Genomic DNA, 18,816 nt, shown 5'->3' with positions numbered 1-18,816 from the left:
AAATGGTTTGGTGTGTTGTGTAGCCCAATGGTTTCTGATGCTCAAGACCCAAATTAGTTTATTTACATTTGCCCGGGACCCTGAAACTGGGAGATCTATATAAGGTCTCAATGCTTTGCCCTGCGTTGAGCCCATAAAACAATATGGACAAAGCGTTCTCCGGGTCTGATATGGACGTAAGATGAAGCCTGTCAGTCCAATCGCCATATTTCTAGATCTGTTTGGGCCCAGAAGGCCATTGGCTGCCCCCCCCCCCCCCCCCTTATTTTGACTCGAGCGGGGGGTGGATCCCGATAGACTAACGGTAGCCACGCCCCTCAGAACATACTCTGCTTTATGGTCACTTTTTTTTATAAATTGACCATAATTTTCCAAAAAGAATATGACATGAGACTTTAGCATGACTGTTTAAGGTAATACATTCTAGGTCCGGGATACTCAAATAGATTTACCTGTGGGCCACATTACAAAAATGGCAAGGGGCCAGGGGCCAGTAGATAAAATTACGACATTAATGATACTTGATAACTTCTCTCTTTCAATTGCTTTATTTTCGCAAAATGTATCAAAGTACAATGTGCATGCACACAATATGTAAATAAATAAATGTGTTACATTTTCTTGCATAAACACAAAGAGCTGTTTCCATAACTGCACAAATTATTGCACATAACATGAGTAGCTGTTATAATAACATAATAACATAACATGAGTAGCTGTCTTACTGTCTGCCTGTCTATGAGTAGCTGTCTGCCTGCCTGTCTATGAGTAGCTGTCTGTCTGTCTGCCTGCCTGCCTGTCCAATTGTCCATGAGTAGCTTGTCCATGAGTAGCTGTCTGTCTGCCTGTCTGAGTAGCTGTCTGCCTGCCTGCCTAATTGTCCATGAGTAGCTGTCTGCCTGCCTGCCTAATTGTCCATGAGTAGCTGTCTGTCTGCCTGTCTATGAGTAGCTGTCTGCCTTCCTGCCTGTCCAATTGTCCATGAGTAGCTGTCTGCCTGCCTGTCCAATTCTCCATGAGTATAGCTGTCTGTCTGCCTGTCTATGAGTAGCTGTCTGACTGCCTGCCTGTCCAATTCTCCATGAGTAGCTGTCTGTCTGTCTGCCTGTCTATGAGTAGCTGTCTGCCTGCCTGCCAGCCAGCAAGTTGGTTAACAGAAAATAAATTGTTATGGCTGAGTAAAATAAAATACAATAAACACAATTTGCCTGAAAATAGATTACCCAGCTATGACCTTTTTCATGAAAAAAAATGAGTAGTGATATGGCTGACTGAGTAAAATAAAACAATCTACCTGAAAATAGATAGCTATAAGTGAAGAGCAATTTCCGCAATTACCATTTCCGCCATTTCCGCAATTTCCGCAATTACCATTTCCGCAATTTCCATTTCCGCAATTTCCGCAATTTCCATTTCCACCATTTCCGCAATTACAATTTCCGCAATTTCCGCAATTTCCATTTCCGCAATTTCCGCAATTTCCATTTCCATTTCCAACTATTAATGGCAGCTGGGTTTCATCATTCAAATAAAATAGAATTCTGTCCGTTTAGCTATAAAATTATGTCAGGGAATAGGGATACACAGTATATATCTTTCATTTGCATTGCATCTCCCCCCCCCCCCCCCCAAGCTTTTATTTTCGTTCGAGTAATAGTACAACTCTAATAGTATTACTTATAATAATGTAATTAAAGATAACTTCATTCAGATTTATTTCATTTTCCAGATTTTTTTTAGATTTTCATTGGTGGGCCAGTCATAATGGTCCCACGGGCCTGATGTGGCCCGCGGGCCTGAGGTTGAGTATCACTGTTCTAGGTGAAGTTGGGCCCAAATACATGGAGCTATGGGTTTTTTTGGGCCCAATGACAGCGCCACAACAGGCCATTATATGAACTTTCAGGAAGTCAGGATTTCCTAGTGGCTTCAGAGTTCAGACACTATTTACTCAGGCTCGCTGCCCCCCTGGTTGAGCCTGTAGATCTGCCATTTTTACTAATTTATGGATTTTTTTTTCTTGATTACTGAAATGTTGGCATATTTAGAAATGAGAAATGCATGGACTCAAAATGTTTGCAAACCAAGGGTATAACCCACTTGAAAGTAAAAACGAGGCGCTGTAGTTTGGTTTCAACCTTTATTCTGACAGAACATCACCCCATGGGGATAAAATAATTGATTACAAAGTTAGGCCTTGCCAAGTGGCAAGAGAAAACAGCCTTTACTAAAGCTTGGTATACAAACACCATAACAATTGACATGCATAATAGTACAAAACCAAATATGACGGGGACAAACCAATATACGGTGTATATACTTAGGTTTTACTTTATAAAAGGGGTTTTATATTATAAAACCAACCATAACTCATTCCCCTGAGACTGCTTTTATTCACATGGTGGCTTTTTTGGTAGTGTAGACTTGATCCAATTATATGGATTTACCGGTCTAATAGGCTACTTTACTACATTGCAGAAATTCACAAAATTGCAGGTATGGACGGGTCACGGGTTGAGGATTACTGGGTCTCTCAGGACTTCCTTTCCAAATGTAGCAGAAGGATCAGTTAATATTTATGCTTGGACATCAAAGCATGTCACATTTGTAGGGGTCTATAGTCGCAAATGAACACCATGAAACCTTAATATGTAGGCTACCGTATATTGGCTGCTGTAACACATTAATTTCCATTTGCAGCATCAATAAAGTGCAGTCTAATCCAATGTACTTAACCAATGTCCAATGATTTTATTGTGACCAAAGGTGGATTTAAAATGATTTAAAAACAGTCAATGTTTTTAAAATCAACAAAATAATGCACCGTTTCATCTCTTTGGCTACAAGATCATGACTTTAAAAACAGTGTGTTGTAAAATATACAATATATAAGGCTGTACAGTACAAGAGTATAATACAAGTATCAATCACGTAATGACATGTAGGATGCATGTGTTTTCTTCTATGCCTCCTGTTTGGAAATAGTTGATCTGTGCAGTTCGTCTTTGGAAAATGATAGCTTTTGCCACACTTGATCTTTGGATGGAAGTCAGAAACATAGGCTGAATTACATTATATAGCTAAGTCAACTTTACCACTCCATGAGGTATTTAAAAAAAAAAAAGTAACTAGATTATACACCCATTTCGATGTTGTCCAGCGATAACTTGACATTTGAGAGAAAACCTTTACAATGAAATGAAAGGAAACGGTATGGTAGTGGAAAACCGCCTCCGACTGTCACCCATTTCCAAAGGCTAATTTATACTTCATCGTATGACAGAGTTGCTCACCAAAAAATAAACATTTTTCCCCTGCATGTGACACGGTCATACTCTGAGGTATCAATTAGGCTCAAGTCTCTCTCTACACCAGACTACTACAGTATGTACTATAGGCTCAGTATGTAACATAAATAACCTCAAGGCTCATGAAAAAAAAACAAAAAAACGAGCCCCTTGTAAACTAGAGCTTTGCATATATAACCATAGAAAAACTATACTGTACAAAAACATTTACAAACTGTGAAAGGCATTTATTTCTCTAGCCGTCTTTCCAGACTGGCGGAAGAGAAGAAAGAAGGAACGAGGAGGATTGTCGGACGAGTGAGGAGGAGGAGGCGGGGAAAATAGATGTGGGATGTCTGGCATTCTTTCTCTGTGCAGTTGAAGCAAATTGTTAGATTTATTTATTTATCTTGAAAACAAACAGCAGCTTTTAACTGGAGTCCAACCCACTGTGGTGGGGGACGGGGGTGGTCTGGAAACGACTCCCTGCAATAATTGCGGCACAGTGGGAGACTGAGGTCTGTGCTGGCAGGGTATGCAATTCTGGCTCTGAAGGCTGTTGTTCACAATAAAGTGGGGAATATTGAATAGTAAAAAAAAAAGGAAGATAATGAGTCCTTATAAAGCCTGAAATGTGTTTGTATTACTTCAGTCCAAGTGTTGGTTGCTGTCGTTAGTTTTTTTCTCCTCCATTTGTTCCATGTTGTTCTTTGGGTTGCTGTATTTTGTTCTTGCGCGAAATCTAACAGTGTCACACGAGTGACGATATTGACGATTGCGATGTAGGCGTTACCTGTCATGCGGAATAGGTTTGCAGATTGCTCGCTGATATTCACATTGAGAGAAAAGCTACCATTACAGAACCATTATTGTGCACTCGCAGTACAGTATAGTGTCAGGATAACTCTCGCGACCAACACCCCACATAGAGGTGCTTCATGTTTATTCACAAAGGGACTCCCTTTATTCAAGAACAACATAATTCTTGTAATAAAAAACAAACAAATACTTGTTTGTTTGGTAATAATCCTACAGCATTTCTGTTCGGCTGAATTGTTCATTCTCGATGGATTCCATTTCATTTCTTTTTGCAACTGCAAATCTTTGCAACTGTTCTCTCTCTCTCTCTGAACACCTGCTTGGCAGACAAACAAAATGCAGACCTTTTGCACCCATCTTCACTCCTCTCTGTATCTCCTTAGAGGCTAGTGGTGTCAATTAGCATCTTGTTCACTGCGGGATCCTTTTCTTTCTTCTTGTCTACCAAGGCTTTTGCTATTGCTGCTGCCTTGGCCTGCTTGCGGTTGATCTTGAACACGTCCCACCTCTCCGACAAGAGACCCTTGTTAAAGATGATCGAGGTCAGCCATGAAAAGAGGAGGATGGACACCAGCGAGGTGAGCATGATGCAGGTGCGGAAAGGGAAATACTGTGTCATCTTGCCCTCGGCATCAAGACGGCAGCCAGGGAAATGAATGGCAGGTTTCAGACCGATGAGGGGTTCTCCACTTAGCAACCTGAGGACAAGGCCAAGGATATAACCTACAGAGGCGCCATAGCCATTAGACACCTTGAAGAAGAGGACGCACACCAGCTGAGGGAACATGATAGTGTAAGACATGTCCACGCCAACCAGCCAGAAGACCAGAACACTGTTGTCCAGGAAGGTGAGGCCTGTGCCAGCCAAACCCACAACTATCACTGAGATGCGGATCACCCACTGCATTTCACGATCTGATGCCTGGGGAAGAATGGGGAGAGAGAGGAAATGTTTAAAATTTAATTAAAAAAAAAAAAGTGTCTGTTCATTTTTTATGTATGATATACATAGCCAAAGCCATGAATAGCCAATGAAATATTGATACTGGTATGATCCTTTTAATCACCAAACTTTGTAATCTGTTTTCAAACAGTATAAATCCCTGAACAATGTCCTTTATATTACTGATAATTCCCAGATGATATAATATCCATGTACTGACAGTGGCGGTTCACGTGAGTGGTTAAAAGTTGGGTTGAAAATGTGACTGCGGTGAGAAACAACAGCCCCAGAACAATCTGTCACCCTTGAACGCGCCCCCTTGCATCGTATGGAACATTCTTCGGGGGCAACACAGAATGGAAGCAATTAAATAAAGCATTGTTCACGAGGGAGAGAGTGAAAGAAGAAGAGATTTCTTTTTACTAAAACACGATGCAAAGTGAAAACAGGCGACATGTGAAAAGTGAATAGCTTCTTTGTTTTACCACTGCCAGCAGTAGCTTTCTAACTGCCTCCAGCATTTCTACACGCACAGATATGGATGGATGCACGCACGCATGCACGTGAAAGAACACTATATGTGCTCCAATGTGAAATTACCCCCCACAGAAAAGTTCCCTATACAATTTTGACCAATAAAGGTCTCTTAAAAAAAACTTGAAATGGTTTATGCGTCAAATTAATAGGCCACTCACTGAGTTAACATGATATAATTCACTCACTCAAAGACAGATTAATAGATCTTGTTGTTAATAATACAGCACTATTAAAGGGACACTTCACCCTTTTTGCAAAAAAAGATATGTTAATGACGTTTAGAAGCTTTAGATCACTTTCCTGGGGGTATTTATGTGTGTAATATGTGGTTTTAGATATTTTAGATTGTAGCAGTGAACCTGTTGTCTCTGATGTCATGGACACTGGTCTCACTACCTTCCTGGACTACAATTCCCATAGTTCTTTGCTGCACTGCTCCTCCTTGTGGATAGGGGGGAGAGCTGTCTTACTGAGACAACATGTAGTCCAGGAAGGAAGTGAGCCCAGTGTCCATGACATCAGAGACAACAGGCTCACTGCTACAATCTAAAATATCTAAAACCACATATTACACACATAAAGACCCCAGGAAAGTGTTCTAAAGCTTCTAAACGTCATTAACATATCTTTTTTTGCAAAAAGGGTGAAGTGTCCCTTTAAGAGCCCTGAACTATCCATATGTTCCAAGTTTTTCTGATATTCATACTACAGTACACTCTAGTACTGTAACTTCAGAATTATATTTGAGGACTTTAACACTTCCAGTGTGCCGGAATATTTCAAAAATAAAAGGTGCTAGAGTGCCCAGCAGATGAGGCAGATTTTACTCTGAAAAGCCTCACCTTCCAAATGTTCCATTACTACCTCGCGCTGTCAAATCTGATCTCTCTTTAGAAGCGTTAATATTGCTGGTTCATACTCGTTTCTTCCCCAGAGGATTTTCTCACCTGTTTCCTGAGGATGTTCTTGTAGATGTTGGAGGAGAACAATGAGGCAGAGGAGAGCAGGGCTGAGTCCATGGATGACATGACAGCAGCAGCTACAGCACCAATGCCAATGACAGAGATGTAGGTGGGTGTGAGGTACTGCAGGGCAATGGGAAGGATGGAGCCAGCCTGGCCTCGCTCATATGGGGTAGGGAGGCCATAGGCAGTCTGGTTCCAGTCTTAGGGGGAAAGAAAACAGTTTATCATTAGAATGAATAAAGAAAGAAATTCCAAAATGTACATAATGAGGAATGAGGCAATATAGTGTGACAATAAATGTCAACAAAAGTGATGGGGTCCTGGAACAAAATATTTTCAGGGTCTACGGTTTGGCGGTCCTTGATATGAAAAGGGAAACAGTGGACTAGACTTAACATCCACTTCCACTCTTGTAAAGATGATACAAAGTTACCATCTGATAGATTCAAATGTACATTAACGCTGATGCCTAAGATCCTCTGGGATGGCCCTTCCTACTGTTCCAAAGGCCAGGTCAGGTAGCCTTCGCTACCTCCTAGACTTAGGAACAACTTGTCTGTCAGGGGGGGGCTACTTCTGAAGAGCAAATCCAGGAGGCTCAGTGAAAATTCCGTACACTGCGATTCTCCTGTCTTGGCATGGTGGGTAATGAGAGGGTTTGGAGTGTATCTTCGTAACTGGTATATGCCTTGCCAGTGATTTGGCAGGCACGTTTCTCTATCTATCTAATCTCATAGAGCCTGTAAGATTGTCATGCTACACTGGGCAGGTATACTCCAGTGTCGGGAATATCAGAACACCAAGCACTTTCACAGTGCCCCATGTTACTATTATATTATAAAGAGGAATTATATACAAAACAAATGATGTGAAGAGAATTCAAATAGAGAATATAAAGGATGAAGTCTTAAAACTAAATCTGCACAATCGTGTCCATAACTCTGAAGAGTGTACAAATGGATACGATTCCCTTTGTACAGTTAAATTAACACTGGATTTTAGTGTGTTGATCCAAAAACATGAAATTATCCAGTTGGTGAGTAAGAACTGTGTACCTGTGGATGCAGCCACAGCACCAACAAGTATGGATGGGATACCAAGAACCAGGCAGAACGCAGAGGAGGCAAAGCAGGTGACTTGGGCCTGGGTGTAAGAAGAGGCAGACAGGATCCTCTGGTAGAAAGCCTGGTAGGCCAGACCCCCCAATCCCTGTAAAGAATACACAGAAACACACAGCTCAGACATACGCACTGGGAATCTAATTATTCAACAATAAAGGATGAGGGGAAAAAAGGAGCAATTTTCTCATTACTTGTTATGGATCTTTCCATCTTTAATTTACTTGTTGTTGTTGTTATGCTGCGGCGTCTTGTCGTGTAATGAAATAACCCAATACTGCTGGATGTAATTACATTGCCGCAAAGGCAGCAGTTATGCAACAACATGTTTATTCATTGCAGAAGATGGTGAGCTCGAGTAAAAGATTTGCATGCACATTAAGTGCGGTCTGTGCATTTGTGTTTTGCATGCATTGGCCCTGCATATGTTTTGGAACGTGTCCGCCATTGCTTGAGGTATGTGTGTGTGTGTGTGTGTGTGTGTGTGTGTGTGTGTGTGTGTGTTTCTCCGACTCACCAACACCAAAAAGTCGTCAATCCACTTGCCAGCCTCATTGGGCTCCAGCTTCCCCACCCAGGGAGCCTGGAATGTCTCATTGAAGGCCGTCAGTGAGATGTCCAGTGAGTCAGGGTTGGTCATCAGGAACGGAACACAAGCATACTGTATGCGAAAGAAGAAATAAACACTCATTAATGTCGTAGCCTCACAAGGGGACACTTTCAGTGTACATAACAGCTAGACTTTAAGACATTGAAACAGAGACCCGGAGAGTATGTTTCGGCCTGGGTTGGGTTAGCAAAGCTGACATACCAAAAAACTACCATTATTATGTATTATCTTATCACACAACAAAAAAACTAACTGAACAACAATTTTTAAGCAGCCAAAGTGTTGTCCTTTTATCGGAAGTTGGAACTATACCCAACAGAAACATGCAAAAAAAAGGGGGAAAAAAAGAGCATGAGATTGCTGTATTGATTTGGAATATTGATTTGAACTTTACGCACCAGGCTGACAAAGATGAGGATGAGCTGGATAACATCTGTGTAGGCCACAGAGTAGAGCCCGCCCATCAGTGTGTAGACGATGGCCACCACAGAGGAGATGACGATAGAGTAGACATAATCCAGGTCCAGGATCACGCTCATAGTTCCACCTGAAACAACACAACTGGGCCATCAGAACAAGTGGACTGACAGGCGAAGAAATTCAGCCTAATTGCATACTTCATCAGATGACCACGTCGCTTGCCAAAAAACAACCCATTTCCGTTCCGAAATCAGCTCTTTTCCTGTAGCGACACGGCTGTGTGATGAAGTATAAATTTGGGCTTTATAGAGCACATTCTGCATTCTAAATGATCTGTTCTAATGTACAGAATACAACTGTCAGGCTTGCTAAGAGGTGCATGCAACTGCTGGCTGATGGGGTAGTAAGTTAGAGATTATTTGTAGTCCATTTCTGTTAATCTCATTTGTTCACACACACACACACACACACACACACACACACACACACACACACGCACACACACACACACACACACACACACTTCATATTTCAACAGTTTTAAATACAATTTAATATGAAACTGGACAATTGTCTGGTAATTATTGTGCTGTCCATATGCCTTAGCACACTACTTTTCCAAAGAGCACAAAACAATGTAAAGCAATTCAATTCTCGTGGTTTTAAAACAAGAATGACGTTTACACATTTAAGCATGGGTGGCTGAGGTTCAAAAGCTTTTGAAAAAGGCATCCAAGAACTTATATAACCAACAAGCCAACAAAGGTGATTATAATATAAGAGTAATAGTAAAACAAACGATACAAACGCATACAGTAGGTAACAGAAGCAGCCTATTGATTGTGAGACTCCAGAGCATTCCTTTCCCCTCCTAAATTAAGTATCATCACGGCCTTGATAAAAACTGAAACTTACAATTATAGTAAAAAATAAAAAAAGATATAAAAAAGGAAAGAGAATTTTTCAGTGCAAAAGAAAATGAAGCGTGAAAGTGTGGGAAATGAAAGAAGGAAAAAAAATCTAAAATGAACAAATGATAAATAAAAGACATCTTGTTACTCAAACAAGGCAAGCAAAGCATCACTACCTTCACCGTCTCTTCTCCCACATTGCCAGGGTCATCCCCAGCCGCAGCCTGCAGCCGCACACCACAACAACGCCCTTAAACAGAGAAGTGTCAGATCGGCACCATCGATCGCTACTTACTGACCTCTCACCCCTGCCGCCCCCACCCCACTCCCCCCAACCCCCGAACCCCCACCCCAAAGTTTAGTCTTGAACTGTCCAATACTGAGATAATGCATGAGATATCCGACCCATTATTTTTAGTACCACCATTCCCAGCTTTTCTTCTGTATGGGACAGCCCTCCAACCCCCACCCACCGTTATTAACTGCATGCATTTAGTTTTTGTTTTATTCCTATTTCGCTACTTTAGCCCATTAGATATTTCCTTGAACAGTGTTCTATTTTCTAGGGAAATGACATACTAGCAGGCAGGCTAATCACCAGTCATCAGTCAGTCATCAGTCAGTGATGAGATTGTTAGTTCTTTTTCCCCCATCAGGATAACATGCAAACAGCAGTATCACTACATCTTAAGTACTTTCTCCAAGGGTGGTCTTCTCTCTAAGGTTTCATTGAAGGGATATAATCTGTTTTTGCACTATGCTAAGCTTAGCTGTGCGCCACTGAGCTAAATTTGGAAAGAGAAGGAATGAGATTTGGGGGTCTCTGGGGCTTAATGGAAAGCACCAGGGATGGCAAGAGAAAGAGCTGTCTAAATACACCCGTGTTCTGTTTTTAGAATGCCCTGTTATCCAACCAATGGCTAGGGGCCCGTCACCTCCCCAAAATGTACATGTACAGCACACGCACACGCACACACACACACACACACGCACCCCTCCCATTCCACCCAGTCACATCTCTCACTGCAACTCCCCAGCAGAACCTTTAACAGTCATAATTGTGTGTTATTGATTCCACATGGTTTGCTAGTATCACGTGGAACAGCATCTGTAAAAAACTGGGGCATTTCTGGCATGGAGTCAAGCATACCATACAGACTCACTCAAAACAGAGCGTGCACATATAAAGTCCAGACGTATGGCAACAGCACTCTCCATGTTCAAAACATCAGCTCACTCAGAGATGTGTGTGTGTGTGTGTGTGTGTGTGTGTGTGTGTGTGTGTGTGTGTGTGTGTGTGTGTGTGTGTGGAACCGGGTCATAATACAGAGGGCAATTTCTCTAAACGCCCCTGAGGCCAAAGTGGTTTCATTGGTTAACTAAAGGCTTGAGAAAAGTAAAAGCCCCATGAGCATTCCTTCCACTTTCCCTGTCAGCCCTGTCGTGGAGGAATCAGCACAGCTTGCAGTGCTACCTGGATGATACAGACAATACTACAGTGCAGTTGGACCTCACTCCGTTTAATCTGATATGTACATATTATTATTTGTAAAAATGGGTTTAAAAAGTACAACATTACTTCATAGTGAAAACAACGTTTTTTTTCCTTTTTTTCGGGGGCCCTGTAACAAATACAGCCTTGGAACAAAGCGTGGAAAGAAGTGTCTTGTGACACAAGAACCTAGTTTGAATAATTGATCACCTTTCACAATCAACAGGCTGCTCGTTGTCTAAAGCCCCTTTTCTAAAAATGCTGGAAAAGAAAAGAGTGTTAAAAAACACACACAAGAAAACATTATACACACACATGTATTTTCTGTTCCAAACGAACATACACACCTCCACGCCCAGCGCACACGTGCACCCATACATCCACGCACGCCAACCACACATGGAACATCACTCACACAGAGTATTGCAACAATATTACTATATCTTGAGCCCAAATAATTACTGTCAGCGCACTTAAATTGCAAAATAGACTTTCACTTTAAACTGTAGTACTTTAAACATGGCATCTCTATTTTGGGCACAAATATGTGAGATTTCTGTAAGTTTTTAAAAACAATTATAAAATTGTATTTAAGTGGTTAACCTCATTACAGCATAACAATTACACTATGTTAATGATTTCACCAAATGCCCTTTCATTGGGAACAGCATAGGGCTTCTTGCATTGCATCAAAGTAAAAAGAAAATGAGCCCATGTGTGGTTGTGGGCTACTAGAAAATGAAGCTGTACCCAGTGTCCAATTATAGAATGGGCAACTATGCAATATACAAGATACAAGAAGGGACATTTGTAAGATAAGTGAAGTGGAACGCTTCGTTACCTTCAAGTATGTACGATGTTTGTTCCCTTGCATAGGTACATACATCTGTATATTTATCTACAGCACAATATTTATACATGCATGAGCATGTGTTTGTTTCCGTGAGTGTGTGTGTGTGTGTGTGTGTGTGTGTGTGTGTGTGTGTGTGTGTGTGTGTGTGTGTGAGTGAGTGAGTGAGTGTGATGCATTGTGCACTGTGAGTAAATTACCTAGGCTGACCAGCGTGCGTGCCACCCACAGGACGTCGGCCACCAGTGCAGGAAAGATTAGCGCACTGCTCAGAACATTCCCGTACTTAATCTGGAACGGGTCCATCATTGTCAAGTATTTGTTTTCTCTCATGGGTTTGGCAAAGAAAAAGCCACCTGGAGGGAAATGGAAGAACGGGAAAAAAAATACGTCAGATTATGTTCAAACAGAGAATAAAGTTTTGTGTGCGTGTGCGTGTGTTCGCATGCATGCGTGTAGTGTAGTGTACACATGCAATCTTTGGGGGTGGCGGGTGCTGAAAACTTGAAAACAACAAGTGTTCTGTCCAGATAACACAACACACAACACCTTCAGTGGAGCTAGCGGTTCCGCTCAAGCCCCCACAACAATGGACAAGAACGGAAAATGGAGCAGTGTTACGTTTCCTGATTGGGGATGTCTATGTTTCCGGTTTTCCCCGGCCTGTGCACTCTGGCAGGGTGGCCAGTGATAGTGACACATGCTGTGGACTGACAGCAGCACCTGTTTCCTCAAATGACTTTATGCTAAATGACTGACCTGCCAGGTCAAAACTATATACTCATGCACAGAAGCTGCCAGATATCCAACTGTTAGCGCCAATATTCTTACGATTGTTTTACACCACCAATTAAGCACGGGCGGAATCAGTTGCAAATCATTTACAGCTGATGGCCAAACTTGTTTGGCACGACACTTTAACGAGTTTATTAGGATCCTCATTAGTTGCAGTTATAAAGACACAGACCATTTCTTTCAGTGAATTATTCATTGGCAAAGTAAGATGTTCCATATTTATGGTTTCGTTCTAGTACGTGTTTTATTAAGGCACAAATGTTTCTGGAATAATCTAGCCTCCACACACATGCACAGGACGCGTGCTGCTCTATTTTGAACGAGCTAGAACCTGTAATTAAGCACCTGTTTTGCCGCGCTAGCTCAAATTGCTGGCCAGCAGTCAAGGTGGTCAGATTATGAGAAGTAAGCGATCTGTTGGTCATCCAGCCCAACACCTGTTGCTTCTGCTGAAGTCAAGTGATTGCTCACAATCCTTTTTTTAAAGCAGTCGAACACTGGTATTATTCCATGGAGACAGTGGGTGGGCGAATGCAGCAACCAGAAGTTAAATTTATATTCCATCGCATCGTGAGATGTTTGTTAGCTTGAAAACCTGTTCCTGTCAGCAAGTGCATCATCATACTATGGAGTGGAAATTAGGCTTTAGGTAAACTCCACTTTTTCTTATATTCAATTTACAGCTGAGCTCAGCTTCTAAGGTATATATATATACGAGTAGAAATTATAACAATTGTTGATTTGTTTTTGTGCTTGGAATGTTTCACATACGCAATTACAAACATTTCATGCTACACTTGAGAATGTATAATAGAGCGTTTCAGGATACATTGATTTTGACTGTACAGAATATTTCATTATTTTAACTGTCTTTCATTTCCATGTGAGCCAAATAGCTCTAACAAAGGAGGCATTGAATATTAGGGGTAAAAAAAGCTCCATTTCAAATTCAGCTCTGCACTTGTGAAGAGGTTTAACGGACATGAGACATGAAGAGCTTCTGCATGCCCATAAAGTTGTGTCTGGGCTGTGCAGTGATACCATACCTCTCACAACATGTGAAGAGCAGATCGGATGGCACGGACAGTGCGCCCTGCTACATTTACACCTATAGACTTTGAGAACACTGGGCCGACTGTTGTGCGGCTATATGGTGAACATGTGAAATTGTGCTGTAACTGAGACCCAAGTCTCGAGCTCAAAGCGCAAGGCCTTTCATCCTTTTGTGATGATATTCTCCCATGGAGAGGACTACAAGGGAAATTACGTTTAACTCACATACAACGGGGATGCAATGACATGCACAGGAGTCATTTAACGACGCAATTGGGCCAGATGAGGTCAAAGTGAAATGTGAATCAATGAAGTGGCTGAGTTTTGGGTTCAGTGTCTGATTTCAGATGTTTTTTTGGGTTAACAGCATGAGCCGGCATCACAGAAGGAGGATCATCTAGTGATACAAGATTACACCTATTGTAAAAATAAATCCTGCAGCAATTTTGAATGACATTCACACCTAGTTTCTCATGCCCAGCTTAAGGCTTAATCCGTTCCTGTGTCTAATTTCCTAATTTTGTAAACATTTTTCCACCTCGTGAAAGTGGAAAAATGTTTTCTACTTCTCAACATGGTGCCCTACTTAACTGGCACAAATCTCAGTTTGGTGAGATAGTTTTCCCTTCAACAGTCAAATACCTGGTTAAATAAAGAGATTGTAATGTTAATTCATGTCAGTATTTGGACCAGGGCTGAAAGGTCGGGAGGACAGTGCATAGTACAGTACTCGGTGCTACTCACCCAAGAAGAAGGTAAGCACATAGGGGACAGGCATCAGGGCCCAGACCAGCCCTAGCGTCGGGTTGTACGTTGCTTCTGCAATACCAAGGATGAAGCCCCCTCCAACCCACGTCGCTGTGGAAAGAACACAAACACGTTTTAGAGCCATGTCTGGACATTGGCATCTCTCGCTTCTCGCTCCTCATGCAGTGAAAATAGCAGGGAGACAATAAAAATAAATCCAAAATGACTGCGTGAAGTCCTTTACCGGTAAGTGTGAAGATGCCAACCAGCAGGTTGATGTTGCGTCCAGCCAACAGGGTGATCTCCATGCCGTCTCCCGAGCACTTCTTTTCCTCCTTCCTGGAGCGCAAGGACGCCCAGATTCCCGTGGCGAGGATTAGCAGGTAGAAGACTGCCATCACCGCCAGGCCGGGTATATTGAGGGCCATGGTTCACTTCTTATGTTTGTGTTACCTGTTGGGGCAGGGGGAATAAAAGCCTTTAGTGTCAATGTAATGCCTTTCTCCATGTTTGTGTTACTTGTTGCGGTAGGGGGAATAAAAGCCTTTAGTGTCAATGTAATGCTTTTCTCCACAAGTGCAGAAAAGCAGATAGCATTTGCAGGGCCTACTGGATTAATACAGTTAATCATGGGGGGAGTGGGGTTGTATGAAGGCAAAGGCCAGTTAAACTGATTTATAGAGATAAAAAAAATCAAAGCATCAGAATGGCAATGACAAAGAATACACAATGCGTCACTCCTTTCAGGTGAAGGTCGGTAAAGAGAAGACAATTGTTGTTCTAATAAAAAGGTGCTTTCCTGTCGCATAACGTGAGGCTGTGAGGGGTAGGTGGAAAAGAGGAGGAGCGAGGAAGGAGAAGAGGCGGGGCGTGAAGGATGGAACGACTGCACAACATGGGCCACAGATCTTCGGGATCAACTCAGTCATGTTAATGTGCGTGCGTGCTTGCGTGTGTGTGTGTGTGTGTGTGTGTGTGTGGTAAGGGGACACCAAGTGTGCACATTACTCAAATGGTTTCCAAGAAAGGACCAGGAATGAAAAGAAAAACACGTTCTGTACAGTGTAGGGCCCAGGCCTGTCGAACTCAACTTGGGGTGAGGGCCGCATTGGTCACTTGGTCACTTAACACTGTAGGCCTACATTGACACGGTTGACCGTAACAGTATATAAAAACCATTACTTTTCAATAATAAAAATTATATTATTACAAATCACCCTATCAACAGAAAAAAGGAATACCGTCATTATTGCGTTCACAACACAAGCAAGAGACATCCTATTATTATTTTTGTTGAAGTGAAACTAATATTCGCACGAACACAGAAACATAAAGGAGGAAGGAAATCATATGAAAGGAAGAAACAAACATTCAACAAGGAGAATGGAAATAAGAAAAAGGAATGTGAAAGCAATAGAGTTGAAAAATAAGTGTAGGGGCAGGCAGGGTACCGTATCTGAGACTGTGTGTGTGTGTGTGTGTGTGTGTGTGTGTGTGTGTGTGTGTGTGTGTGTGTGTGTTGGGGCATGGAAGGAACATGTAAGGAGGAGGGGGTGGGGGGCAGGTAGAGTGGGATTTGCGCCAAAGTCAACAAAAGCTTCATAAACTCACTCACGTGGCTCATGTGTGTTCTCTGTGTGAGGGTCGTGTGTGTACAGTTATATACTATGTATTTGTGTGTGTGTGTGTGTGTGTGTGTGTGTGTGTGTGTGTGTGTGTGTGTGTGTGTGTGTGTGTGTGTGTACACTGTGTGCATGCGTGCATGCGTTTGTGCGCTGCGTGTGTGTATGAGTTCTGTTTGCTCAGAGTATATGCTCAAGAGAAATGCCAGCCCCTGCATGCCAGACATTGCAGTGCTTTAACTATACGCTCTTTATCTTCAAGATTGCGGCACTAAGTGTCTGGTCAAAGCTTTATAGCCTTCCAATGCAGGCAGATAAAAATGAAAACAAAAGTGCAAAACGTTACAGTTGGCAGCGTTAAAACTTGTGTATGGTTTATAAGGCATTTGCTGGTTTTTTGACCTTATAAAAATGTCACTGAAAAATATTCGATACATTATCTGCGGGGAAAGTTTTGATGCTCGAAAGAGAGTACAGCTGCTTCAAATCTAATCAGGAACTCTAAATGACCAGTGAGGTCTCTCCAATTTGCACTCATATCTTCAACAGCTGAATAAAACAGTAAACAAATTCTGCCCTATGTGTGATTGTATATGGAAGCCTTCAGAGGTGTTGACATTAGCTAATCTCTGCATTGACCCAGTGAGCGAAACAGCAAATGCCATGGCCACCCCTGTAATTTACAATACTTTAATATTATAAAAGCTTTATATTATATTAATTTGTGTGCAATACCGCGACTACTGTTGCCCCTGCAACATGATGAGTCTAGCAACATGATGAGTCTATCTCTGTTTAGAGCAGGATGAACGTGTCACCAATTGGTTTTTTGGCTAAACTTTGTTGGCTAGCGTGTGCATGAATAGACAAACTGTTCCTTAAAGGAAGTGACATCTGGATGGACGGTCCAGAGCCCTTAAAACTTTATAGCATATTGTCAAACTGTTGAGTACAGTAGAGTCCTCTGTGGGCTGATGGTATTGTTTGGAGTGCCCACCATCCACTTGTAAAAACAGAGGAACCCTCGAAAGTGGAAAGACACAACATCCCAGAGTGTCCTGAATTTGGAAACTGCTTGCCCTTGAATTACCCGAGCAGTTACTGTATAACTTGTTATTTTTCCTAATTATATTTTCCTATTATTCTGGAAATTACTCTTAACTAAACAATTAATCTCTACAGTGCAATTAAATTGTTTGCCCTAAAGTCCCTTACTGTCCCTCTCATTCATTCTATAAAACTTTGATATACAGTAGGGTCACACACACACTAAGGCCTTTTTTTCGATTATATTTTCCCTCCCTCGGGCCCAACCTCTCTTGTTTTCGTGACTGTATGCGAAACATTCCACAGGCTGGGCTGAGAGAGAATAACAGAGACAGACAGACCGGTCTGGATTTACTCTAAAGGGATATCTGAGTCTACTGACCTATTTTGGACAGAGATTTGGAAAACAGACCAGGAGAAAAACAATCCCATTCACACTAGCATGTCCTACAGGGCCCTGGGCTGCAGTCGTCCATGCCACCTCCATCTCCCTCTCTTTGCAGCATCTCCCATTTCTCTCTCATCTTCTTTCCTTTCACTTTTACTTTTGGTACTTTAGGGGCATTTTGATGCCAATACATTTGTACTTTTACTAAAGTACATGTTGAATTTACTCGTTTCTTTTTTAATTGTACTTTTATCAAAGTATTTCTATATTGCAGCATTGACACTTTTTCCACCAGCGGTCTCTTTTCAGGTCTCTGCTGTCTACCATCTTTCACAAGCACGTCACACATGCTTATATGACTGGCCTGTTTGCTCTGTAAACACAACAGGCTCAGTGGGGAGCAAGTAGCAGCTGAGGGTTCCCAAGGTCTCACTGTCTCCCTGGGTTCTGCTCCTCCTGGGACAAACAAGCAGTCAGCCCACCTAAAGCCCAATAAAGCTAACCAACACCACACCACAGCTGGGTCACACTCACACGTAGGATGTAGAAATTCTGCTCTAACACAGGCCCACGTGAGATTAACAAAATGCTGAGGTCTAGTTTAAATCCAAATGGACTGTAAGCACTAGTACCTCCTATAGCCTTCCAGCATCCAAATAATGCTCAAGTGGATGGCTGGCTGAAAAAAATTGAAATGATTAAATTAACACACACACACACACACACACACACACACACACTGTAGCAAAGCAATTGAACAAGTAATTTATTTATTTTTTATAAAAAGCGTGAAGCTAGGTTTCTCCTGACCCCACCCCCCTCCAAAAAAAGGAAAGGGATAAAGGCAGGTAGAGAGTAGGGTTCTTAGAGACTCCAATGGGAGAGTTACAGCCGATTCATACTTGGCTGACAAAAATAGCCGACCTACAAACTCACAAGGGGTCACGAATGCGGCATATGGGGGGAGTGTGGGTTGGCTATTTTTGGCGCAGGACACCACGCACCAAGTATCGTAAATTAGAAAGCATACATTTGACTAAATAATGCTTACATGCTTCAGTTAAGAATGTTATTCATTTAAAATGTAGTCATGAACTGTCACTCTGTGACAGCCATTAGTGTCTGAAACCGTCATAAATCACATAACAAGCTGTTTGCTCTGTAATCAGGTCAGGGGGAGCAAGTAGCAGCTGAGCCAGTGGTGGGAAAAGT

At 42.1% G+C, this 18,816-nt stretch overlaps 1 protein-coding gene across 1 annotated transcript in view; it reads right to left on the bottom strand.

The window, feature by feature from the left end:
• Window positions 1-2,123: 2,123 nt before the first annotated feature.
• LOC308312844 (high affinity choline transporter 1-like) overlaps window positions 2,124-18,816 on the bottom strand; it is a 20,595-nt gene continuing 3,902 nt past the window's right edge. The window contains exons 2-9 of the mRNA XM_080759575.1: window positions 14,792-15,000; window positions 14,545-14,658; window positions 12,153-12,308; window positions 8,678-8,826; window positions 8,187-8,330; window positions 7,607-7,760; window positions 6,534-6,751; window positions 2,124-5,028 (exon numbers count right to left, since the gene is read on the bottom strand). Coding sequence (XP_080615701.1) covers window positions 4,486-5,028; window positions 6,534-6,751; window positions 7,607-7,760; window positions 8,187-8,330; window positions 8,678-8,826; window positions 12,153-12,308; window positions 14,545-14,658; window positions 14,792-14,975 — 1,662 coding nt within the window. The 5' untranslated portion in view covers window positions 14,976-15,000 and the 3' untranslated portion in view covers window positions 2,124-4,485. The remainder of the gene's footprint in view (window positions 5,029-6,533; window positions 6,752-7,606; window positions 7,761-8,186; window positions 8,331-8,677; window positions 8,827-12,152; window positions 12,309-14,544; window positions 14,659-14,791; window positions 15,001-18,816) is intronic.

Source organism: Protomyctophum bolini (genome assembly GCF_963924005.1).
Source record: "Protomyctophum bolini genome assembly, chromosome: 3".
NCBI lineage: Eukaryota > Metazoa > Chordata > Actinopteri > Myctophiformes > Myctophidae > Protomyctophum > Protomyctophum bolini.
Note: the sequence above shows the minus strand (reverse complement) of the source record. Positions and strands in the feature narration are given on the sequence as shown.